The following is a 26,856-nucleotide window of genomic DNA, read 5'->3' on the forward strand; positions in this document are numbered from 1 at the left end:
AATATCATATTATGTGTGTTATACACGAGTTGCTAAAATCCTAAGATTGTAATAATACTTTTATATTTACAAAAAAAAAGAGACGAAGGAAATAGATAACGACACTTGATTAATAAAGGAAACAACGATTATCGCTCGTTCGTAAATATAAAATTACATGTAATGGAAATCGATATACGAGTAGATTAATGATGCCCGTTTTCTTAATGTTCAACTTGAACTTGGCTGGGCGCGTGAGCCATAGAGATTAGACATTCATAATGTAAAATATGTATAAAACCAATGGTTATTACTGAGGAATATACGGTAAATTCTCTGCAAAAGAAATAAATGTTGTTATGTTTAATTGTTTACGGGTCTAACGGGTTTATAGTAGTGAAAAACTCCAGTTTATAAAATAAGATGTTTAATCTTCTATTGTGGAAAAATGAGTATAAAATTTGACAAGCAAAAAAAACAAAAGACATACGCTAACTTTTTTATAGGTAAAATTATAAGCTGCCAGTCTCTGCGGAGGTTCTATTCCATTTTCTTGCGAACATGCCCCCGGGCGTTGAAAGCTTGCCTTTCAACCCAAACTGCTCAACCCAGGATGCAAGTACATCATAACAGCAGATCGCCGAGTTACTGAAGAGGTATCTTCTCTTCTAAGAGCATAACGTCGTCAAGTTGCAACGCTTGAGTGTGTATCACTCAGGCTCTGGTGGAAGATTCCAATGCTTCCTGCTTGATTTGACTGCTGTCACAATTGTTCAACGCTAATAGACTGGCCAATGTAGCGTACTCCTCGAGGTCATGAACCGACACTGACGAAAGAGGGCGGTCACCGATGGAGTGGTAGCAGCAGCCTTGCAGCATTCTTGAAATAAATGGCAGCAATTCTTCTGGGTGGGACGAAATTCAAATCAGTGGGAAGTGGCAACCAAACCAGTGTTGAGGTCATCGACGATAAACATTATGTTACAATACCCAGCACTCCTTAAATAAAATGTGGTTGACTTTACCCCAGCTTCCCATGAAACTCCAATGTAAAGGAGGACACGCAGAACTAACATTAGAAAATAATAATGCCATCATTGCTGCAGCATTAGCTTGCGAATCACAGCTGCGCTTTGATAAATAAGTTTAAGACTCACTGCATCCATCCATAAATGATGTACAGTATATAACTTAAATAATGAGTAATTAATGCTAGCAAGTAAATACTAAATAATACTGGTTAAGTCACCTGCTAGCAGTAGATAGTACCTATATACATAGTACGAAAACATACGAAAAATGCCTATATAGCACTTTTTTAAGTCTTAGTCTACTAAGAGCCAAAGTAGGTACACTAATGAGTTTACATATTTAAAAACGTAAGTAATAATAGCTGTGCTAATTAGTTGCTATTGTAATAAGTAAAATCTCAGAACACTAGGGTTTTTCTTTAACTTTAAATTTACATTTAAGAGAATATTTAGTCTTCTTGCCTAGTGAAAATCCTAGTAGTGAAATGCTTTCTAACTAATTTCCTGTTCGAGGAATGATGAGATTGTTTGGTACAGGCCTTGGCAGGCTGCTGGAACCGCGTGAGTTGGGTTCGAGTCTCATCGTCAAGCAATCTATTACTAGCGCAAGAGGTGACATTCGTAAAATAACAATTAATTCGCGAAGGAGCCGATACTTGACCGCTGTTTGTTGGGCCTGCAACTATATACCCTAATTTAGTCTCAAATAGTATCGTCTGTCCATCGCTTAATTCAATTTTATGCGACCCTAACAAGTTCCAAAAATGGTCAGCCCCAATCAAGATATCAACCTCGGATGGCTTATAAAAGTTAGGGTCAGCTAAACGGATGCTAGACGGAATATTCATTCGTGATATCTCCATCTTTTGATAAGGCATTTCGTCAGATATTGATGGCAAAACAGAACAATTTAAATAAGTCGAGTAGGTGTCATCCAACGATTTAATTGGCACCTGGCACATTTTACCTACGTGAGACTTTAATTTGTTTATGCCTGTAACCGATTTATTTACACGATTAGTATGTAAATTTAACTGCCGACACATCTTCTCAGTCACAAAACAAGACGCACTACCATTATCTAAAACTGCTCTGGCTATGATCTCGCGATTGTCATGCCCATATACTTTAATCAATGCAGTTGTTAGTAGTCCGACGTCTGGTTCAGATGCATTCGAATGTGGAGTTGTGACTCGCATGCGAGCCGATAATGCAAGAACGGAGGCGGCAGCCGGCGCCGACGCCGTTGATGCCGGCGACGCAGGCCGCTCGCACGAACTTGATTCCGTTGTTTGCGTATGCTCTGTGACATGAACGAGTGAATTATGCTTGCGCTTGCATATTCCACAACCTGCCTCCTTGCAATGGTTTGCATAGTGATCTCGTCGGAAGCAATTAAAACAAACTTTATAATTCGGCAGCAAGTTAAGCCGCTCGATATTGCTTAACGCGAGAAACTGAGAGCAGTTATTTAAGCTATGCTCACCATTACATTTCGGACATAACTGAGACTGAGAAGTGACACAGTGTTCAGTGGGTTGAATAGAAAGCAAAACCCTATGTTTAGATGCGATTTTAGCCGGCTGACTAGATTGACCGGCTCCTGATGCGCTCGATAACTCTAAGGTTTCAATCAAGTCTGCACGATTACGCATAAAAGTGATAAAATTATCAAATGAAATAGGCACAGTCTTATCAAAGCTTCCTTTATGTTCCTCCCACTCACGAAATGTCGTAGCGTCTAATTTGTTGCTAATAATGTGAATAAGGAGCGTGTCCCAATGTTTGACAGGCTCACCTAGGGATTCTAAGCATCTCAGATTTTTGTTTACGTGGTCAATAATACGTTTTAAATGCACTGACGACTCCTTGATGATCGGCTCGATGTTAAATAAAGCAGATACATGGTTTTGTAATAACAAACTCTTGTTATCGTACCGCTCACACAAGAGTGTCCACGCCACCTCATAATTGCTACCAGAAAACTCAATAGAATTAATAATCAACGCCGCAGATCCTTCCAACGATGCTCTTAAATAATGGAATTTATTAATGTTATCGATATCATCGTTAGAATGGATCAGACTTGTGAAAGTATCTCTGAAGCCTAGCCAATTCTCGTATGAACCCTGAAATTTCGGTAACTGAATAGTTGGCAGCTTAACCAGTTTACGATTCGCACCACTTCGCGACCCACGATTACTACATGACTCAAACTCGTCACGTTTTTTATTAAAATTGTTGAGCATATCCTGGGCCCGCGAGAGTACAGAGAAGTAGCTATTTTGGAACTCATCTCGCTCTGTCATATGTCCATCTAAACTTTCACTGTTGCACTCTAACTGTGTCTGTACATCATCATAAAGTGCATACAATGCCTCAATCTTACCTATACGCAACTGCAATTGACTAGCTTCAGTTTGAGTTAATGACGACTCCTTCACTTTGCCTAGGTATGTAGTAAATAAGGTGAGTTGACCTTTATAACTGCCTCTTTTGCGAACTAAATCCTTTTCGTCAACCATTTTTGGGAAGCTGGTGTACGTACACCTTGTAATGTAAACAATTTATAATGCAATTAATAAAAAATAATCCCTAGTAAAATAATTCCTGTTTAAAAATAATACAGATAAAATTAGTCCACAATACACATGAAATTAAATATAAATGACAATAGTCTCAAGTGAACAGATTAGGAGTACACGAATAACGGCAAATTAACGGTCAGAAGTTGCGTTGACAATATCACATTTTAAATAATTACAACGAACTAAATTACAAATGAATCTGACTCATATAACTACCAAATAGGTACACTTTATAATAAAATATTCACTAACCTGGAGTACACTATAAATCCTACCTATTTACACTACCTTAATAACGAGTGCTGGTTCTAATCATAAATCCTAACACACTCAACACTGGCGGATTCCGATGTCCCGGTGAATTTCTTCATCACAGCCTCAGCAGTCATAACATCCTCAGTGACAAATTGGTAATTTATAGGTATTTCCCTTCGGTCCTTCAATAAATTCTGGTTCCTTTATTTACACCCGGTTCGTGTGGACCATGTTTACGGGTCTAACGGGTTTATAGTAGTGAAAAACTCCAGTTTATAAAATAAGATGTTTAATCTTCTATTGTGGAAAAATGAGTATAAAATTTGACAAGCAAAAAAAACAAAAGACATACGCTAACTTTTTTATAGGTAAAATTATAAGCTGCCAGTCTCTGCGGAGGTTCTATTCCATTTTCTTGCGAACATTAATTCATAAGTAAAGCTTTTAAATTTACACGGGAACTCATTTCTTCCATTATTTAAACCACCATAGTACAACATCATTATGAACTTTTATATATCAAATAATAATTGATAAGGTGCTTCGCTTTTAATATACTGTCAAACTGTTCAATATTACTTGACAATTAAACATGATTATTATGCATATGTGAATTTACATATTTTTATATGTATTCTAATACCGTGTTCGATAATCGATAATTCATAAGAAAGTCCCATTTATTTGAATGTCAATTTCAATACAAGTTATAAAGTTACAAAAATTAAATATATAGTTTTTATTTAATGAGGCTTCAGAAAACGGTTCTTAATTTGTCTCACATTAATTATGTACGAATATCTCGATCTAGTAAAATAGTATTATAAATAAGTCTTATTTTCGTTAAACCAGAATAATTGTAATAATAAACATACTCCAAGCATACATACATAATTAGAATTACGTGCATTAATTGTCGAATCTGATTTAATTAGTATTATCATTAATTCTTTAGATATGTCCGAATAAGGAATTAGGATAACAAATGCACCGTAATACCTATTAGACTTTAGTTTCTGAAAAATAAAAAAAAAATCACGACTATAGCTGGAAATTAAATATTTGGTATTCAAACTCAACTACAATAATAAACTTGTTGGTTCAGATAAAACCTGTTGAAAAAAAAACAAACATAGTATTTCTTAGTCACTTTGTAACATGAATATTATGGGGGTCCAGGCAGGAGGAGCAATGATAGCAGCGGTATGGTCAGTTAAATAATGAACATTTATTGAAATGTATCGTCGTCTTATATACTATTCCTAAACCTACGAAAATCAGAAAGATAGGTATCTTAGAACTGCAGAATCTAATCTACCCTTTGACGTAAATCGCGCCTCTCTATTAGAGTGCGATGGCATATTTTCTATCCCGCTCACAATCGCCGGTTGCATGAAGTGGGTAGTAGAAAATACAGCAATTCAGGACTACCGCGGAGAATGTCGCTTTCGAGAGTAGCACGCCCTGTCTTCCATCTCGCTCCAACCGTTGCGTAAATACGTGCGCACCGCCTGCGCGCGCCTCAGTTGCGTCCGGCCGTCGATGTGAGCGCATGTCCCATAGCACTCCCTCTCAAGCGAAGCGAATACGTTTCGTGACTCTGCCCGATCTCGTCACATACGTCTGAGTGTCTGGGCTAGATGCAGAAGGCTGGCTGTCGCTTGTGACGTCTTCATTGTAGATGTAGGCTGGCTTCAGACGCTCAATAGTGACGACAGTAGTTCGTTGTGGCATTTGTATCTTGAAATACTTGTCGTAGCGTTTGAGAACCTCGAACGGACCGTCATATGGTGGTGTGAGCGGGGGTCGCACGGTGTCATTACGCACGAATACGTGAGTGCACGACGCAAGGTCCTTATGCACGAAAGGTCTCCATTGCGTGGCGTGCGTCCGGGTTACAGGAACAAGTGATGACATTATCTCTGACAAACGTCGTACAAACTCTGCATCTTCAATCGTCGACTTTGTAGGTACGAAGAAATCAGCTGGCATGCGTAGTGGAGATCCATACGTCATCAATGCAGGGCTTAGGTTGTTATCGCTGCGTAATGCGGCTCGTAATCCAAATAAAACTGTAGGCAGCTCTTCGGACCATCTTGAACTTTCGCCCCTTGCCATAAGAGCGGCTTTCAAGGTGCGGTGTAGCCTCTCCACTTGAGAATTCGCCTGAGGGTGGTAGGCAGTGGTACGTATTCTCGTAGTCCCAAGCTTCTTCAGGAGAGCGTTGAAAAGGTTTGACTCAAAGGTACGACCTTGATCTGACGTGATGCGTAGCGGACATCCAAATCTCGTAATCCAGTGCTCGTACAAGACTTTAGCGACAACTTCAGCTGTTATGTCACGTACTGGTATTGCCTCGGGCCACTTCGTGCAGCGGTCGATCATTGTGACGCAATATCGATAATCATTTGATATTCTTAGGGGTCCCACGATATCGATATGCAGATGCTCGAAACGTTGAGATGGCGGGAACTCGCCGATAGGTGGAATCACGTGACGATGTATTTTAGCTCGTTGACATCCAATGCATGCTCGAGTCCAAAGTGCGACGTCTCTGTTCATTGCTGGCCAAAAGAACTTAGATGCCATAAGTCTCCTCGTTGCGCGTACACCTGAGTGGCTTATACCGTGTTGCGCTTTGTAGGCCGCATAACGATAAGCGATAGGTAAGTACGGTCGCGGTGTGCCAGTTGAGAGCTCACACGTGATTGGTCGATTGATGGCTGGTAACGTGACTTCAGTGAACTTCAGATTTTCTTGAGTTTTCAATTTTGTTAGTTCTTCATCGGTGCGCTGGTCGGTGGCTAACTTGTCAAAATCGATGGCGGAAGGACATTGTATTTCTTCGATTCGTGATAAGGCGTCAGCGATGTTGTTTTTGTCGCCTGGGATATACTGGATGCTCGAACAAAATTGGCTAATGAAGTGCAGTTGGCGCTCGCGTCTCGGAGTGTCGCTGCTGCTCGGTGCTCGCGTAAGTGCATGCGTAAGTGGTCTGTGGTCCGTGTAGCCGATGACGTCATTGCCTTCTATAAGTCGTCTGAAGTGCTTTACAGCCATGTAAATCGCTAGGAGTTCGCGATCATACACACTGTAGCGGCGTTGCGTCGGACTCAGTGCCTTCGAGAAAAATGCCAGAGGTTTCCAAACATCATCAACTTTCTGTTGGACTGCTCCTCCTACGCTGTGGTCTGATGCATCACTCATGATACATAGAGGAGCGCCGTGAACTGGATATGATAGCGTAGTTGCTTCCAATATGCTTTGGCGGCATTTCTTGAAAGCTTCATCTGACTCGGTGTTCCATTCGATAGGAGTCTTGTCATTTTTCTTGGAGTTGTGCAGATACTTGTTGAGTTGAGACTGAAGTTCCGCTTGATGTGGTAGGCAGTCACGGTAGAAATTTAACATGCCTAGAAATCTTCTCAGCTCACAGACTGTCTTCGGCTTTGGGTAATTCGCTATTGCTTCGATCCGTTCTTGAGTGGGACTGATGCCGTCGGGTGATACTTCATAGCCAAGGAAGTTGATTTTTCTTCGTCCGAACTCGCATTTATCGACATTGAGAGTTACGCCGTATTTATCTAGGCGTTCCAGGACTTGTCGAAGCAGTGTTTTGTGTTCTTCTTCATTTTCAGAGGACAGGAGAAGATCATCGACGTAGCAGAAACAGCCATCTATGCCTCGTAGAACGTCGTGCATGAATCGTTGGAATGTTTGGCTTGAGTTACGGAGCCCGAACGTCATTGAGTTAAACTGGAACAACCCGAACGGTGTGATTATTGAAGTTTTCTGCGCGTCTTCTTTGTTCATGGGTATCCAAAAATACGCCATCTTCAGGTCTAATTTAGAAAAAATCTTCTTATTGTGCAACTGGTATGTAAAATCTTGAATTCGAGGTAACGGATAGCGATCGGGTTGCGTTACGGCGTTCAGACGTCTATAGTCGCCGCATACACGTAGAGAACCATCTTTCTTCTTGACAACGTGCAGTGGACTTGCCCAGGGGCTGTTTGAGGGTTGACAGATGCCCATTTCCATCAAGCGTTCGAATTCGGCCTTCGCCGCTGCATATTTGTCGGGCGGCAGTGGGCGTGCCCTGGCGAAGAGTGGGGGGCCCGTAGTCTCGATGAAATGTTGCACGTTGTGCTTGGCCGGCGTTTTCAAAGACATTGGTCGTAGTACATTAGGATACTGCTTGAGAATCTCGTAGTAAGCTTGATTGCTGCTGATCAAATAGACGGTTTCTTGAGTACTTCGAACTGTTAACGCGTTGACTTGGAGTTTAGTGGTTTTATCGATGAGCTTCTTTTGATCCAGGTCAGGTAGCAGCTTGTAGTGCCGAAGGAAATCAGCTCCGAGGATTGAGGTCTTGATGGCAGCCACGATAAACGTCCAACGGTAGTCGCGCCGTAGCCCCAAGTTGAGAGTGATCGTTTTCTCTCCATAGGTCTTTATCGGCGTGTCGTTTGCGGCGTAAAGCTTGTAGGTGCTTGATAACTGGTTTTTCTTGTGATGCGACGATAGTACAGATATTTCGGCGCCAGTGTCGACGAGGTAACGTTCTCGAGAGTTGCGATCGATGACACATAGGCGGTTGCTGACTGAAGGTACACCGAGGCCCGCCAGAGTCGGTGTAGGCATTAGTTTTCCGATGAGCTAGTTTTCTTGCTACACGGCGATTCACATCTTCGTGCTTTGTCTCCGAATCTGAAGTGATATCTGCAGAGCCATCCAGGATCACCTGGATTGCGTGAAGTTCCATGCGCCGCCATAGATCTCGAACGGGAACGGCTGCGAGAGCGAAAGGGACGGCGATAGCGTTGCCGGCCGCCGGACCGAAGGGCTGCAATTTCGAGTGTTAAACTGTCGAGCTTCTGGGATAACTTCTCAAAAAATGTGTTTTGGCTGCTTTGCGGGGCTTGAAAGTCTGTGGCTTGTGTGACTGCAGCAACGGTGACTGGCTCGGCGTGCTCTAACATCTTGTCGGCCATGGCGGCGAGAATATCTAGTGATGACTCGTTGTTGACAGAAAGAACTGTGCGTACTTGTACTGGGAGTTGATTCATCCACATGACCTTCAAACCGTCGTCTGGTACCATATTCTTGCCTAGCTCTCGCATTCGTCTTAAAAGCTGTGTTGGCTTCTGTTCCCCTAGCTCGAGACCGCTGATAAGCTTCTGGAATTGCCTGGACGCAGATTCTTCGTAGACAGAAAGGAGACGAGTTTTCAGCGCGTTGTACTTGCCAGTGGATGGCGGCTTAAGAATGATGTCGCTAACTTGTTGAATATCAGCTGCTTGCATAACGCCGAGTGCATATCGAAATTTCTGGTCATCACTTGTCTTCAGAGGTTCAACGATAGCTTCAAACTGCGCAAACCATAAACGTGGATGCTCGCGCCAAAACGGTAGTAACTTGGACTGGATGGAGATTCCGGCGAGATCGTAGCTTGATGACGGCAGCTGCAGATGTAGCGCATTCGATGCTGTATTTGGTTCTTGCAGGTTTTCTTTTTCCATTTTTCGCTTGTCTTGAGCTCCATCCTCGTTGTCAGACATCTTCTAGGCGTCGACGGGTCACCAGATATGGGGGTCCAGGCAGGAGGAGCAATGATAGCAGCGGTATGGTCAGTTAAATAATAGTGTCCGACCGAAGGTTCGGTTTCGGTTTCGGTTTCGGCCAGTTTCGGCCAAAAAATCATGTTTCGGCTGTAGTTTCGGTTTCGGCCAAAAAACGGCCGAACCTTTCGGCCGAGCCGAAACTTACGAAATGGTACTTCGTACTATGAAACTAAACTATGTGACAAAGACCAAAAATTGGGGAATAAGTAGGACAACAATATTAATATGTACCTACATATACTGATTCATGTATAGGTACAGAAATTAATTGGTTTATTATAAAACACAATTCCACTAATGAGGGCGCCACTAGACGGTCGACGCAGTCTTAAGAGGCTGTTAATACCTATAACGCGCACACTGTCTAATTGTATCGGAGTAAATGAGATAGCACACTGTCGCATGTTACTGGGCCAGGGCAAAGGAATAATAAGAAAACTCATCATCTTCCTCGCCTAATCCCGGAATTTTTGCCACGGCTCATGGGAGCCTGGGGTCCAATTGATAACTAATCCCAAGAATTGGCGTAGGCACTAGCTTTTACGAAAGCGACTGCCATCAGACTGACCTTTGAACCCAGAGAGTAAACTAGGCCTTATCGGCACTAGTCCGGCTTCCTCACTATGTTTTTCCTTCACCGAAAAGCAAATAGTAAATATCAAATGATTTTTCGTATATAAGTTCCGAAAAACTGACTCGTACGAGCCGGGGTTTGTACCTTGCGACCTTCGGATTGAAAGTCGCACGCTCTTACCGCTAGGCCACCAGCGCTCAAGGAAATATCTCGCTTTTAATACAATGGACATTGGTTGGAGTCTGTGCTCAACTACTTATCCTGAAGCCTGAAGCACGGCTTTGACTTCGCATGAAAGTTCGCCTCACTGGGGCACTGCGGACGTTTAGGCCCAGGTGAAGATCGGTACCCGGCCTTGCGATATTGTCAACAAAAAATTCGCGCTCGCTGCGCTCGCGTTTTTGGTTGACCCTGTATCTACATGTTGATTTGACTGGTGAATGAATAGAGTTAGACCAAGAAAATTCTGCAATTATTTTGATAGCATACGCAGTGCAACTAGTGCAAATGTTATTTATACTTACGTCATAATTTCATAGAAGTTTTGACGTTTAAAATAACACTTGATCTGCGTGTGTTATCAAAATCGTTGCAGAATTATCTTGGTCTAACTCTAGTAAATTTCTTACAAAACTGCTCAAGTAACATCAATTTCAAGGACATTGGGTGTTGACAGCCCCATAATATGTCTGTAAAGGCGGTTTTATAACATTTTTTCAACGATTTTAACAAGTCTACAAAAGGTTCGGTTTCGGTTTCGGTTTCGGCCGAAACTAGAGCCAAAGCCGAACATTCGGTTTCGGTTTCGGTTTCGGCAAAAAAACATGTTTCGGTCGGACACTATTAAATAATGAACATTTATTGAAATGTATCGTCGTCTTATATACTATTCCTAAACCTACGAAAATCAGAAAGATAGGTATCTTAGAACTGCAGAATCTAATCTACCCTTTGACGTAAATCGCGCCTCTCTATTAGAGTGCGATGGCATATTTTCTATCCCGCTCACAATCGCCGGTTGCATGAAGTGGGTAGTAGAAAATACAGCAATTCAGGACTACCGCGGAGAATGTCGCTTTCGAGAGTAGCACGCCCTGTCTTCCATCTCGCTCCAACCGTTGCGTAAATACGTGCGCACCGCCTGCGCGCGCCTCAGTTGCGTCCGGCCGTCGATGTGAGCGCATGTCCCATAATATTATTCGATCTAGATTCGCTAAGAGTATTGTTATAATGACCAAATACTTTTAAAAATAAATCGCAATGTAGATGTTCATCATTCATGTGGAATAATTAATTAACTAGTTTATGTCTGATGTTTAAATCCATTTTATGTGATGAGGAATTTGTTCTTGTAATGAAGTTACGAAGTTCTGTAATAAAATTATTCATTCGTTCATTCAAATTTATAAAACCTAACGGTTACTTAGTTTATGTTCTTATACCTACTTGATGGATCTTTAATGGCTATATTTATGACCTAAGGCGTGTAAGCGGTTCGAATGAGGATTAGTCGGTCGCATTCATATTAAAATATAAAACTTTGACTGTTGATAATAGCAGGTTAATAGAACTACCTCTACACGAAGATATCTTAATAAAAAAAATCGTTGGCAACAGGTAACGTTCGAAGTAATATCAAAAGTTTGTGTTAATTTAAATCAACATATTATATCATCAGATAATCAGTAGCCCAAACAAAAAATACATAATATGTCACTTTTATGATTGCATTCATGTCAACTACGGGCTGGGCCCGAAGATATAAAATCAGAACCATGCATTCTTTATAGAGATGTGACACTTATGCCCTATTTTCATTATTAAACCTTATTGCGCAATACATGATATAGTGAATTGTGGACTATTTTATTTACAAATATTATAATAATTAATACAAATTAGGTACAATTTGGTAGCCATGTCGTTTATGTACTAAAATAATTGAAACGTGAAACAATAAATTCATAACATGCTTAAATCGATATAACTATAAAGATTAATGATTAAATAAATCAATGAAATAAAACCACGAGTATTCAATAATAATTTAAAAAAGGAAGTTTTAATTTCATATATCTAAAGAAAGTCTTGAAAGTTTCAGAACGACCCAGGAGCGTCCAGGTGAAAGGGCCAGGGTTTGGTATTCCATTACCACCCAGGAGTGCCCAGGTGAGAGGGTCGGGGTGTGGAATCACTTCCGACCCAGGAGTGCCTAGGTGAGATGGCCAGGGTGATGACATTCCTGTTCCTTAGCAGAACTAAGGTGCTTCTACGCAGAAGTACGATCGTTGACTACACCGCAGAGTCTTCGAATGCTGGCATCATGGCACGCGAAGCTGCGGCTAGTAGCGGCACGAGATCCGGTGCCCCGTGTTGCGCAGCATCAGCGTGATTGGCGGCATCATCATCGAGGACAGCTTCAGATGTGTCGACGGCACTATCGCAGTGGGCAGAGCTTGCGTGGTCCGTGGCACCATTGCAGTTAATGAGAACGTCCGGCGTCGGTTAGGCAGACGGCGCAACCCGCGGTGACGCAACTATCTTCTGTTGGGGAAGTGATCCATGTATAGCGGTTTGAATATTTACGTGCGAAAGTGAATGGTGTTGTGTACGTATATTATATTATATTTCTTGATCATAATTATTGAAATTTAACAAGTGTTAAAGAAAACTTAATAATGCTAGACTGCGTAATCTTACTATTACATAATGAAACATAGTGTACCGTCTATTACGCTTATCGTATGAATTTTCTATTGTTTAATATTTTGTTATATTTCTGCAGGCCGAACTAATTCAATTTATTCGTTTCTATGATGACATATAGTTTCTATAACCTTGATAACAGACTTGTGAAAATTCTTCGAAAACCATAGTTTGAACGATTAATAATATTATGTTCTGGTACCGGCCACCTATTTCCTAATTATCATTAATTATCATTTTAGTAATGCCTAATAATTAACAATAATACACATTATAATTATAATCTTATTAATAGTATATATCGTGCAATCATGAGTGCACATGAGTATTACGTGTTTGTAATTTTATTTTCTCTTGTTACTTATTATTATTTAATATGCATATTATGTGCATAAATATCATTCACATAGTAATATTGGATCAGTGAATCTTGGTTTGTTTTAATGTATACATTTTGATTCATTATTTTCATAAATTTGTCTTTATTTTTATCATTATTTTTAACTATTTTATATTAAGGTTTGGCGAAGGGTCTCGCCTCAAACAGGATGACCGAGCTGTAAGGATCATTATTTATTAATAGCTTATATTTTGATCATTCTTACTTTTGTTTATGAATAATTTATAAAAGAGTATCAATTGACTCATACTTGTCACTGGTTCCCGCCATGTTGAATTGTAATAAAAAGGGGGTATACCAGTGACAAGTGACCAGTTCGAGTACGGACAAGTTAGAGTGAAGACGTCTTGAATATTTGATTGTAAATTGGTTGTTATTATGTTTATAACAAATGAATAAAGTTAAAATATTGGTACAAGTATTAGTTTTCATCATCGACCCGGTAATAACCCAACACGTGGTACCACAAAATTGGTCGGACACAGGAACCTGCCAACACAGGATTTGGCCAACCACTTTTTTTTTACTGTCCTCAAAGGCAGCTATCGTACCATACAAGTTTCATACGATTTTTCGATAAAAATGTTTTGATGTTTTTTTTATAAATTTGGTCGGACTGCAAAAACTGCCAGGTTAAGGTGAGGCCGACCAAGACATACGTCAACAGGCTTATTTTAGCTATTATAATCCGTTTGTTTCATTCTATTTTTCGATGAGGTAAAATTGTAGCTCTCACGTGGTACCACAAAATTGGTCGGACACAGGAACCTGCCAACACAGGACTTGGCCGACAACTTTTTTTTTACTGTCCTCAAAGGCAGCCATCGTACCATACCAGTTTCATACGATTTTTCGATAAAAAAATTTTGATGATTTTTTTATAAATTTGGTCGGACTGCAAAAACTGCCAGGTTAAGGTGAGGCCGACCAAGACATACGTCAACAGGCTTATTTTAGCTATTATAATCCGTTTGTTTCATTCTATTTTTCGATGAGGTAAAATTGTAGCTCTCACGTGGTACCACAAAATTGGTCGGACACAGGAACCTGCCAACACAGGACTTGGCCGACAACTTTTTTTTTACTGTCCTCAAAGGCAGCCATCGTACCATACCAGTTTCATACGATTTTTCGATAAAAAAATTTTGATGATTTTTTTATAAATTTGGTCGGACTGCAAAAACTGCCAGGTTAAGGTGAGGCCGACCAAGACATACGTCAACAGGCTTATTTTAGCTATTATAATCCGTTTGTTTCATTCTATTTTTCGATGAGGTAAATTGTAGCTCTCACGTGACCCAATAAATCTGGTCGGACTGCAAAAACTGCCAGGCTAAGGTGAGGCCGACCAATTTTTTTTTACTGTCCTCAAGGTCAGGTATCCTACCATACAAGTTTCATTCTATTTTTCGATGAGGTTTTTTTTGATGAAGTTTTGTCCAACGTTTTTGCCATTTGTACAAAATCTGCCAGGTTAAGCCTAGGCCGACCAAGTGCGTTGGAAGCTACTAAATGTCAGGTACCTCTACAGGGTAGGTATATTCTATTTTTTGATGAGGTTTGTTTCATGCAGCCGGCCACCGGACTATTTAGGGTTGATGGTTATTTACCTGTCCGTAGAATATCCCAGGGCCCGTGAGCCAGGCGAAGGTCTTTGGCACGTTGTTGTGGTCGAAGTAGAACTGCAGCTTGGAGTATTTAAGACTTGACGGGATTTCCTGGATACCGGTTTCAGGGATCGTCAAGTACCTGATAAGGAAGGATACGCTGTATGTAAAATGAACATCTTGTTATGTGCTGGGCCTTATTTGATAGAACTAAAATTTACTACACCTGTGTTTTTGACAGTGATATAAAGTTTGAAAATATTTTAAAATACTTTTGGTGTTTTCTGGTCTATCGTTATGGCTGCTGAGTTTCATTGCCCAAAATAAACTTTATATCCTAGTAATGAAGTATATTTTACTAGTGGAATATAGACTGTAGCGACAGCTTGCCGTCCCGTCCGTAGTGACAGCGTATCCTATGAACTGGTACAGCTTGGTCGCGGTCGTGATAAACATGAAGAACTAAACTAAACCTTAATAACCTAGTGATAAAGTATATTTTACTTGTGGAATATGGACTGTAGCGACAGCTTCCCGTCCGTAGTGACAGCATATCCTATGAACTAGTACAGCTTGGTCGCCGTCGGGGTCGTGATAAACAAACACGAAGAACTAAATTAAACCTTATAACTTAGAAATAAGGTATATGTTACTTGTGGAATATAGACTGTAGCGACAACTTGCCGTCCGTACTGACGTATCCTATGAACTGGACAGTTTGGTCGGGGTTGTGATAAACAAACACAAACTCACGAAGAACTAAACTAAACCTTAATTACCTAGTGATAAAGTATATTTTACTTGTGGAATATAGACTGTAGCGACAGCTTCCCGTCCGTAGTGACAGCATATCCTATGAACTAGTACAGCTTGGTCGCCGTCGGGGTCGTGATAAACAAACACGAAGAACTAAATTAAACCTTATAACTTAGAAATAAGGTATATGTTACTTGTGGAATATAGACTGTAGCGACAGCTTGCCGTCCGTACTGACGTATCCTATGAACTGGACAGTTTGGTCGGGGTTGTGATAAACAAACACAAACTCACGAAGAACTAAACTAAACCTTAATTACCTAGTGATAAAGTATATTTTACTTGTGGAATATGGACTTTAGCGACAGCTTCCCGTCCGTAGTGACAGCATATCCTATGAACTAGTACAGCTTGGTCGCCGTCGGGGTCGTGATAAACAAACACGAAGAACTAAATTAAACCTTATAACTTAGAAATAAGGTATATGTTACTTGTGGAATATAGACTGTAGCGACAGCTTGCCGTCCGTACTGACGTATCCTATGAACTGGACAGTTTGGTTGGGGTTGTGATAAACAAACACAAACTCACGAAGAACTAAACTAAACCTTAATTACCTAGTGATAAAGTATATTTTACTTGTGGAATATGGACTGTAGCGACAGCTTCCCGTCCGTAGTGACAGCGTATCCTATGAACTGGTACAGCTTGGTCGGGGTCGTGACAAACACGAAGAACTTGCTCGTGTTGTTCACGCGGTGGAACTGAATGCCGGTGATGGGGGGGTTGGAGTCCTTGTCCACTATGTCGAATATCTGCAACGGTAAATGGGTAGTTTCAATAATTTTTTGGCTACAATCTGAGTCATCATTTAAGAGTAGAGTAAACATACTAATATAATGTTAAATGGTTTTTATTTTTGACAGAAATGGCTCATGCAATTGACTGTACAAACATGATGACAAGTATTTATTCGTATATATGTCGGCGGCCGATCGTAAGATAAGGCATATCGTGAAATTCCTAGGCATATCGTGAAACGTGAAAATCTTTGACTCATTCCCTAAGTCGACGGAGCTCCCCTACGCGGGGCTCCTATTTCTGGGCAGTTTGCCCTTTGGGCATCTGAGCAGATCTTGGGCAGCAACCTAACGAACCTATCCTACCTATATACTGGTTTAATGTGACTATCGTCAAAACATTACACAGGAACATTACGATCTGCCTGATCTTGCGATCAGCCGCCGACATATATACGTACAAATATTTAAAGTGCGTTTTAGACCTATGTTCGTAATATTTTTAGTTCGTAATATCGTAATAAGATAATCCCTATAATCACCATCAGAATTCTGAATGTTACTACAACACTATTATCTATTCTGTGTTAATAGAATGACATGCTAGTTACCAAACCATCTATTTCCTTCCCTCCGTACAGCGGGAGGTAATTAGGCAGCTTGCGAGGAAATAATTACACATTAGAATACACCAATGACAAATATAGAGTTTTGAAGATGGATAATGATGATGTTGAAATCAGTAAGTGGTAGAGAAAAAGTTTTAATAATCACAGATTGGTCAAAACATCGTGAGGAAACCAGACTAATCCCAATAAGGCCTAGTTTCCCCTCTGGGTTGGAAGGTCAGATGGCAGTCGCTTCCGTAAAAGCTAAAGCCTGTGGCAAATCATGGGATTAGTTGTCAAGCGGACCCCAGGCCACAGAATAATTAATAGTACTACCATACAGAATGGAAACTTCCTACAAAACCGAAGTTTGACAGCGGTTCAGGGTCGAATCATGCTGTCCCTTTCTAATATATGGCACTATCCCTTTCGGCTATTTAGGGTTGTCAAAAATGAAGTGATTATCTTATCTGTGGTCATGCACACAAAAGGAAGTCAAGTCGTGCCAAGCCTAATAATTGCTCGGAGCAATGCTGAGCCGAGCGGAGCCGAGTTTGACCGAAGTCAGGAGTTTCGCACTCCTGCCCAGGCTCCCATGAGCTGTGGCACAATGCCAGGATAACGCGAGAAAGAAGAAGAGATTGGTCAATTCTTTAAGTCTGAGTACTCTTAATTGCACACATTGATATATTTGGCAAAGTGAAAGTGAAATAAGTCAAGGCTAAAGATTCAAACTAAAAAAAAAATAACAAAAGTACACAAGTTAAAGAGAAAATTTAAAAATTACCTGTCGCCAATATTGTTGGTTAGCCGTAAACATTTTATCACTATCGGCTTCTAACTCAGTCTCCAAAATGTGTCCCTGTGATGTCCCAAGCAAGATAGGACCCGTCGTAACCTCTGAAGTATTCTCATTATTCCAGCAAACTTCCGTCACTTCATAGTTTCTAGATTTGGTGACAGATTTGAGTTTGGAGCTCCTTCGGTGTAAGTAGACAAGTTCGGGGTTACCATCTTTGTTTCTGGCGGCGAAGGCTAGGAGCAGGTGGTAGCCTAGGGGGTCGAGGAATATTCCTGTCAGCCGTGTGTTAGGCTGGACAAACTTTGAATATTGGAGTTCTGAAAAAGTGACGTAATGTTATAAAAGAGCCCTTGAGCGAGCCTCAAATAAATTCTTGAATTACTTTTTTGTGGTCGCATTTGTTTCATTTTTATTAATAATGCATTATAATCACTGCTAACATACAGAAGTAGAAAAGGAGCTACAATAATTGTATTATTTGGGCTGCTATACCATTCAACATAACTAATCAGTAATCACCATAATTATTTTAATCTCAATTCTCAATATTCACTGTATAGCACCATTTTGTGTATTTTAATCTAACTGAATAATTAAGCTTTTATGTTCTATATCTATTAAAATTTAACAATGTAATAAATATGGCAGCAGTACAAGATCTCCATCCACATATTCTAGAAAGAAAAAAATTGAGCAAGCTCCATATTTTTATTACTACTGGCACTAACAGTTTGAAGACATACCCTCATTTTGATCAGGCCTTTTCAAATCCATACGAAACAGTTTCCCGTTGGCCATGGCCAGCACCAAATAGTCGCTCGCCACCGCTACGTGGGTGATGGAGTCAGTGGGGTTGAACTTCATCTTCTGCTTCGAGAACATGGGCGTGTTGTCCTCTAGCTGCATGTTGATGAAGCCCGAGGACGTCATGGGCTCCGGCCCAGGGAACCTCGTCGAAACCTGGGAGTGCTGCTCCATTTGATCAATTATCGAAGTCATTTTGTCTTCGAGGCTCTTGTCGCCCCCTTCTTAATATTAATACAAATTATTTGTATGATATTTAGACTACTATGTTAACGTACGGAAACAAAATTTCAACGACAAATTACCACTATTGTTTTAGAAATAATTGAAATATTTTGCACCACAAAAGAAACACCTCTATTTATTTGGAATTAGATGACAGTTTTAAGGTATTCTTTATTCTCGCTCAACTGTTCCGCTGTCCACAAGCGTGTCCGAAGTTATTGAATAAAAAAACGTTTCAGTCCAGAGGCGTTTTCACAATGTTTTTCATAAGCCCCCTTCAGACCACTTCAGACTATGCGCGTAAATCGCGGGCGAAGCCGCGAACGCAAGTGTGGAGTCGATTTTCGCAGACAGCGAAATCGACTCCACACTCGCGTTCGCGGCTTCGCCCGCGATTCACGCGAATAGTCTGGAGGGGGCTATAGAAGGTAGGATCAAGGTAGGCAAGGGCCCAACGTTTTCTGTTCTCTTTCACGGCGCAGCAACTAGTATCATTTCTCTCTCCTCACTCTTTTAAAAATGCCGTTTGTCAAATAAGGACAACCACAAGGGCCCAACGTTTTCTGTTCTCTTTCACGTCGCAGCAACTAGTATCATTTCTCTCTCCTCGCTCTTTTAAAAATGCCGTTTGTCAAAAAAGGACAACCATACTGTTGACAAGGTGGACTTCAAATCAAGTGTTGCCTTTCTTGATGCGCCCAGGCTGTGTATGTGTGCGTAAAAGCGTATATGTGTGCTCTTTTAGGGATGTGAAAAGTCGATTTTAATCATGTTATATATCGATAAACGCTACACATCGGAACGAAATAGCGATTAATTGAAGCTTCAATATGTTCGTTAAACATAAACATAATTGAAATGCTAATGGATAATGAATATATTATAATATAATAATATAATTAAATTATTGCGGAACACCTATTTTAGGACGTATTCATGTATTTTAATTAAATATCTGAACTTTCCCTTGGTTCCCTGCTGGGGCGTTACTATAAAATTGTGATCTGATAACCACAATAAAGAATAAAAGCGTTTTTGGTAATTTTAGGTATCGTTAAGCCTTTGAAGTAAAATTAAAATTGCAAGAAATGTCGATAGTTTATCGATATGACTTTATCGACATGGCTACAGCAACGTGGGCCTCATTGTTAATCGTACACTAAACAAAAGTGGCAACAGTGACAGCTCGCTGAGACACCGTCTCTATATATTATAAGTCTATAGACAACCATACTGTTGACAAGATGGACTTCAAATCAAGTGTTGCCTTTTTTGATGCGCCCAGGCTGTGTATGTGTGCGTAAAAGCGTATATGTGTGCTCTTTTAGGGATGTGAAAAGTCGATTTTAATCATGTTATATATAGCGGAACGAAATAGCGATTAATTGAAGCTTCAATATCTTCGTTAAACATAAAAATAATTGAAATGCGTAGGGATGTGACGACCCCATCGCCCGCTGGTTTTACCAGTGCAATCAGTCAACGCAGGGCAGCTTGTGGCGAGCTGTTGGGGATTAGCAACCTCACGTACCCGAGTGCTCCTGGAGAGTTCTGTTACCCGCAAGGAGGGTGGGTGGAACAGGATTCTCTGCCTCTGGCTTGCCTTAGCCGGCCGGCCAGAGTGGAGTCGTTAGAGCTATAAGCTCCAGGGGTGGAAGTGAAATATGCATAAGACGCGAGTTGGCACAGTGGCTGTTAACAGCCACTGGGTAGAAAGCGGCGCACACCTCTCGACACCCCTGAGCCGCTCACACCGGTGTTGCCCTTGAGCCATCCTAGATGTCGCTTTTTGTGGGGGCCCATCTTGTGAGGGCGAGTCACCGTCTGCCGGAAATAAAATTGCATACCGTTTTATTAGGCAGGCGTCCGGTTTTTTACCCCATAGCTCAGTTCTTAGTCCATCGCTTTCACCCAATAACCTAGTTCATTTTAGATTCCATCAACTCTCAATAGTTCTTACACCCTGGCGGGTGCTGCCTCTGCGTGCGTCCCATGACACGGGCAAGGGCAGCCTCCGCTCGGTGTACCCCTTACATTTCATTAAAGTGTCAAAAGGGCCTCTACGTGTTGGCTTCGGCTCCGCGCACGCCTCCCAAAGGTCCGGAACACCATTGTTCCGTGTTGGGAAAGACATTGAAATGCTAATGGATAATGAATATATTATAATGTAATAAAATAATTCAATTATTGCGGAACACATATTTTAGTAGGTACTTATGTATTTTAATTAAATATCTGAACTTTCCCTTGGTTCCCTGCTGGGGCGTGACGATAAAATTGTGATCTGATAACCACAATAAAGAATAAAAGCGTTTTTGTTCATTTTAGGTATCGTTTGTGTGACTGAATACTTAGTATGTAAGGGTGGCAACACTCAGGTTTATGAAAATAAAGTTATTATCTATGATCGATACACATGGTGACACGGTGGTTAATTTTCTAAAAGTGAAAAATAATTATAAAAACCATCATGGAAGAGCTAAAGAAGCAAATAGATGACCAAATGTTGCTAATACAGCAGCTGCAGACACAACTTGCGTCTCAACCTGCCGCAACGACATCATTAGGTGCTCAAGCTATCAACTTCCTGCCCGGCATGACCACGCCGCCGCCCCAACAATTCAGCTTCAAAGCGGTCGACTGGCAAAACTGGATAACTCGATTTGAACAATACCGAGAAACCACACGCTTAAAGATGCTACCGAGCGAAACTCAGGTGAATTCGTTGCTGTACATCATGGGTGGCCAGGCCAACAACGTCATCGCATCAATGAAACTGACTGAAAGTGACATGAAATCTTATGACATCGTCAAAGGCAAATTCGAATCATATTATACAGCGCGCAAAACCAAGATGTATAGCAGAGCCAGGTTTAATCAACGCGTGCAAAAGGAAGACGAGTCCATAGACGATTTCATCACAGACTTGCACAACATTGCAAAAAAATGCGAGTTTGGAACTCTCGAAGACGAACTTATACGTGACAGAATTGTCGCTGGTATGAGAGATACGGAACTCTCAAAGGCACTTCAAAACCTAGAAGAGGAGCCGAAACTCGAAACCGTCATAAACAGGGTTCGACACGCCGAAGTCGTGGAGGCCAACATGGCCACACTCAAAGTCAATCCCAACCAAGCCCCCGAAGTACACTACGTTAGTAAAAGAATGAGCGTGAAGAAACCGATAAAGCAAGCCGGAACTACTGATTACTGCAGAAAGTGCGGGCGTTCGCCCAAACACAAGTTTGCAGATTGTGAAGCAACAAACTCCACCTGTAAAGGATGCGGACTAAAAGGGCACTGGCTAGTTGTCTGTAAGAAAAAGAAAGAAGACAAAAAGGAACAAAAGACTGTTAATGAGGTGATAGAAGATGAAGATGAATTTTTCTTTGGAAGCATAGAAAGCTCGGAGAAAATTATTGATTCTGTAAACTCAGCACCACGATCAGCCCGCTCAAAAACTAAATATGCTACAATATTAGTAAATGATGGCCAAAAAGTCAAGTTCAAAGTCGACACTGGTTCATCGGAAACCGTCATAAGCCCCGAACTGAGAGTCAAGCTAAAACTACCAAAGCCAACAGAAGTCAAGGAGAAATTACTAGGACCATGTAGAGTGATATTGCCTTCAAGAGGTGTATGCCCTAATGTCAAATTGACATGGCAAAACAAAACCTTAGTCACAGACGTCTATGTGCTGCAAGACCAATACACACCACTACTAGGATTAACCGAGTGTGACACTTTCAATATTGTTAAATGGCATGAAAAGACTGAAATTATGCAAATCTCCGGCGGGACAATGCCTGAAGATGAGTTTCCGGACCTATTTGCAGGATTAGGAGTCATGAAGGGAGGGTACAACATACAATTGAAACAGAGTACCAGGCCGTACGCAGTAACTGCTCCAAGGCATATTTCCATCCCAATAAGACCTAAGGTGGAAAAGGCACTGCGGAGTCTTCAAGATATGAAAGTGATAGAACCTGTCACACACCCAACCAAATGGTGCGCTCCCATGGTACCTGTCCCTGACAAAAATGACACTACTAGTGTGCGTGTCACAGTTGACTACACAGAACTAAACAAAAGCGTCATGAGAGAATATCATCCTTTACCAACTGTAGAAGAATGCTTGGCACAACTTGCGGGATCCAAATATTTTTCAAAAATTGATGCTGTAAAAAGCTATTTCCAAGTTGAACTTACTGAGAATTCAAAAGATCTAACTACTTTCATCACCCCCTTTGGAAGATATAGATTCAACAGAATGCCAATGGGTATGAACTCATCAAGTGAGATTTTTCAACGGAAAATGGCCACGATACTAGCAGGCATTAAAGGTTGCATAAATCATGTTGATGACACTTTAATTCACGGAAAAACTATAAAAGAACATGATGAGAACCTCAGACAAGTACTCAAAGCTTTACAGAAAGGAGGAGTGACCCTAAATAAGAAGAAATGTATCTTCAGAACAAATGAATGTATATTCTTAGGTTACAAGATAACAAGCAATGGAGTACAACCTATTCAAGATAAAATAAAGGCTATAATTGATCTACCAATACCCAAGGACCTCACTGCACTAAGAAGCTTCATGGGAGCAATGAATCAACACCTCAGATTCCTACCAAACATAGCAGATCTGACAAAACCTCTCCGTGATCTACTAAAAAAAGACTCTACAAGGGAATGGAATGCTGAACACACTACTGCATTTCAAGAGATCAAAAAGTTGCTTACTTCAGCTCCCCAGCTAGCTCACTATGACTCAAGCCTGGAAACTAGGGTCTCGGCAGATGCATCGCAGTATGGCATGGGTGCCGTGATAGAACAGAAACACGGAGATATCTGGAAACCGGTACATTTCTGGTCATCGGCTTTCACACCCACACAACAGCGATACGCTATGATTGAAAAGGAAGCATGCGCATCGACCATGGCATGTGAACGCTTCAAACTCTATCTACAAGGTCTGCCAATGTTCCATTTAAGGACTGACCACAAACCACTACTCGCTATACTAGGGTCGAAGCCCATTGCAGACTTGCCCACTAGGCTGCAAAGGTTTAGAATGCGAATGACCCCATTTGAATACAAAGTAGAACATGTCCCCGGAAAGCTTATGTACACAGCTGACATGCTATCCAGAGCTCCGCTTCCAACTACAGAAGAGGACAAAGACATTCTCGAGAAGAGCGACATGCTTGAGCAATCAACATTTCTGAGCATCCAGAAAGCTATGCCTTTCTCAGACGAACGTCTACAAAAAATAAAAGAAGCACAACAAGAAGATGAGATATGCAAGAAACTATACATCTATATAATGAATGGATGGCCCAGCTATAAAAGCATTGAAGAAGAAATAAAACCATTTTGGAAACATAAAGAAGACCTCGTTCTAACTAATGAATTAATCACATGTGGACTGAAAATATTCATACCTACAAAACTGAGACAAACCACAATTGAAAAACTTCATACTGGACATGTTACAGCTGTCAAGAGCCAAATGAGAGCCAAATATGCAGTATGGTGGCCTACATGGGAACATGACATCACCCTATGGTCACAAAAATGTGAGTTCTGCGCTAAACTGACCACACAAAGGCCTGAACCTCTCATACCTGGAGAAATACCTGAAAACCCGTTTGAAGTCATAGCAGCTGATCTATGTACCTACAAAGGAAAAGAATACCTGGTTGTAAGGGATACACTGTCAAACTACCCTGAAGTAGTATCACTCACATCTACCACTTCTATGGCAATAATCAAACACCTAAAATGCATTATGGCAAGACATGGCATACCCCACATCTTAAGATCAGATAATGGCCCTCAATTTGCCTCAAAGCAGTTCAAACAATTTGCAACAGACTGGGAATTTACACATATCACTTCAAGCCCCCATTTCCCCCAGAGTAATGGAGCCGCTGAGATAGGTGTAAAGATAATCAAGGCAATATTTGATAAAAATCCAGAAGATCCCCTACTCGGACTACTACACTATAGAACAACACCCAATAAACTAGGAGTTGCTCCATCACAAATTGCTATGTCGAGACTTCTGAATACAAATATACCAACAACATATTCAGCACTGAAGCCAAAAGTACAAAATATAGAACACTTCAGAGAACAGTTACTAAAAAGAAGAGAAAAAGCTAAAGAAAACTATGACAAGAGACACAGAGTGAAAGCACTACCTGAATTGGAAACTGGAAAAAGAGTCTTTCTACCAAATGAACAAGTACATGGAACAGTCACTGAGAAAAGAGAAGAACCTCGAAGCTACAATATATTGACAGAAAAAGGAAGAGTAATGAGGAAGAACAGAAAAGCCATAATTGAATTACCCGATCAAGCTACTACAAAGGCACAGAGCACCTCTACTCTCACACCACCTTCACAATACCTGCCATCTTCACCAAGCCTAGAGACAACTTCCGAACAAACAGAGACTACGAACTACTCGCCACCAACAGAAGACCAACATCTAATGTTATCATCACCTGAAATGAGACCTAATACACCGACAGAAGAGATCACAGTAAACTCTCCCATACATCAGCCCAACCTTGAAACTGATGAAGGATCACCACTATCAACCCCTTTTATTACCCCTGAATCATCATCATCCACAAGCCTGGAGACTTCACCAGAAAAAGAAACCATCACTACCAGATCTGGACGGCATGTGAAGCCTACAAAAAAGTGTTTGTGTAAAGACTGTTAAATGTGAACTTTATTATTTTAATATTTTAAGTTAAAATCAAAGACAAACAGTGATAGTGTCGTGTACCTACTGTATTTGTGAAAAAGGACAATTAATAATTAGTGGAAGTAAATAACACAATTGAAATTAATTTGATAATCTTTATTGTCATAAAACACAGAATTATCAATTTTGTTAATAAGCCTGTTGTAAATCTTCGTCTCGCATAACTCCTCCCAAACTGGAATGGTTGAGTTGATCAGTTATTCCAATGCTATGTAACAGCTTAATGTTTCATTTTTTTGTACGTACTATAATTGTTAACTAATCAAAAACATAAGTTACGTATTACTTTTTAGGTTAGATTTTATAAATGTGTCAATGTCACTGTCACTCATAAGAAACGTCAACTAGAGATGTAACCGTTGTCAATAATAACCGATAACTAGTGATGTAAAAACTTACTTTTTGTTAAAGAAAAAGGAAGATGTGTGACTGAATACTTAGTATGTAAGGGTGGCAACACTCAGGTTTATGAAAATAAAGTTATTATCTATGATCGATACACATCGTTAAACCTTTGAAGTAAAATTAAAATTGCAAGAAATGTCAATAGTTTATCGATATGACTTTATCGACATGGCTACAGCAAGGTGGGCCTCATTGTTAATCGTACACTAAACAAAAGTGGCAACAGTGACAGCTCGCTGAGACGGGATCTCTATATATTAAATCTATGAAGGTAGGATCCTACAGAAGTGTTAGTATACGCGTTTTTTTTATATACGCGTGCCTCCTCGTGAGGGACAAAACATACGCAATGTGACAGTATGATTGGTCGAATTTATTTGTTGCCCACCATAATCCATACTAAATTTACGATGGGAAACAAATAAAATGTGAGACTGTTACAAGGACAAACAATAATAGCTCTTTCGCTGCTACTCCTACTGAAAGATACATAACATAAGACTATCCGTTCGGTCACTTCCCCCCCACCTTTTATGCCAGATCCAGTTATATACTACATTCATGATGTTTTTATTATAACATAATTATGTTAATAGAATTGGCCCAAAAACTTGTGTTGCATCCAAAGGTTGCATCTTGGTTGCATCGCTTTGCATACAACGAAGTGAATTGTTAGGTTAGGCACACACGAGTAACTTTTGTCAACTATTTTATCTCTCACATCAAGTCTATGGGTAGATTGGGTAGTATGAAAGTGCGAAAGAGACAAAATAAAGTTGCAGAAATAAAAGTTGCTCGTGTATGTTAGCCTTTAGAAGTTGAAATGTTGAAATAAGTTGGCTATTTAAAAAATGCCTTCGTGACTGTCACTGTCACTGTCAAAGTCAAGTCGTCAAACTAAACTCGCG

General features: G+C 40.6%; 1 protein-coding gene across 1 annotated transcript in view; it reads right to left on the reverse strand.

Annotated features, from left to right (window-relative positions):
• LOC134791779 (vacuolar protein sorting-associated protein 18 homolog) overlaps positions 1 to 18,876 on the reverse strand; it is a 39,762-nt gene extending 20,886 nt beyond the window's left edge. Inside the window, exons 1-4 of the mRNA XM_063762935.1 lie at positions 18,474 to 18,876; positions 17,716 to 18,047; positions 16,160 to 16,335; positions 14,768 to 14,906 (exon numbers count right to left, since the gene is read on the reverse strand). Coding sequence (XP_063619005.1) covers positions 14,768 to 14,906; positions 16,160 to 16,335; positions 17,716 to 18,047; positions 18,474 to 18,729 — 903 coding nt within the window. The 5' untranslated portion in view covers positions 18,730 to 18,876. The remainder of the gene's footprint in view (positions 1 to 14,767; positions 14,907 to 16,159; positions 16,336 to 17,715; positions 18,048 to 18,473) is intronic.
• Positions 18,877 to 26,856: the final 7,980 nt, after the last annotated feature.

Source organism: Cydia splendana, chromosome 6, assembly GCF_910591565.1.
Source record: "Cydia splendana chromosome 6, ilCydSple1.2, whole genome shotgun sequence".
Lineage (NCBI taxonomy): Eukaryota > Metazoa > Arthropoda > Insecta > Lepidoptera > Tortricidae > Cydia > Cydia splendana.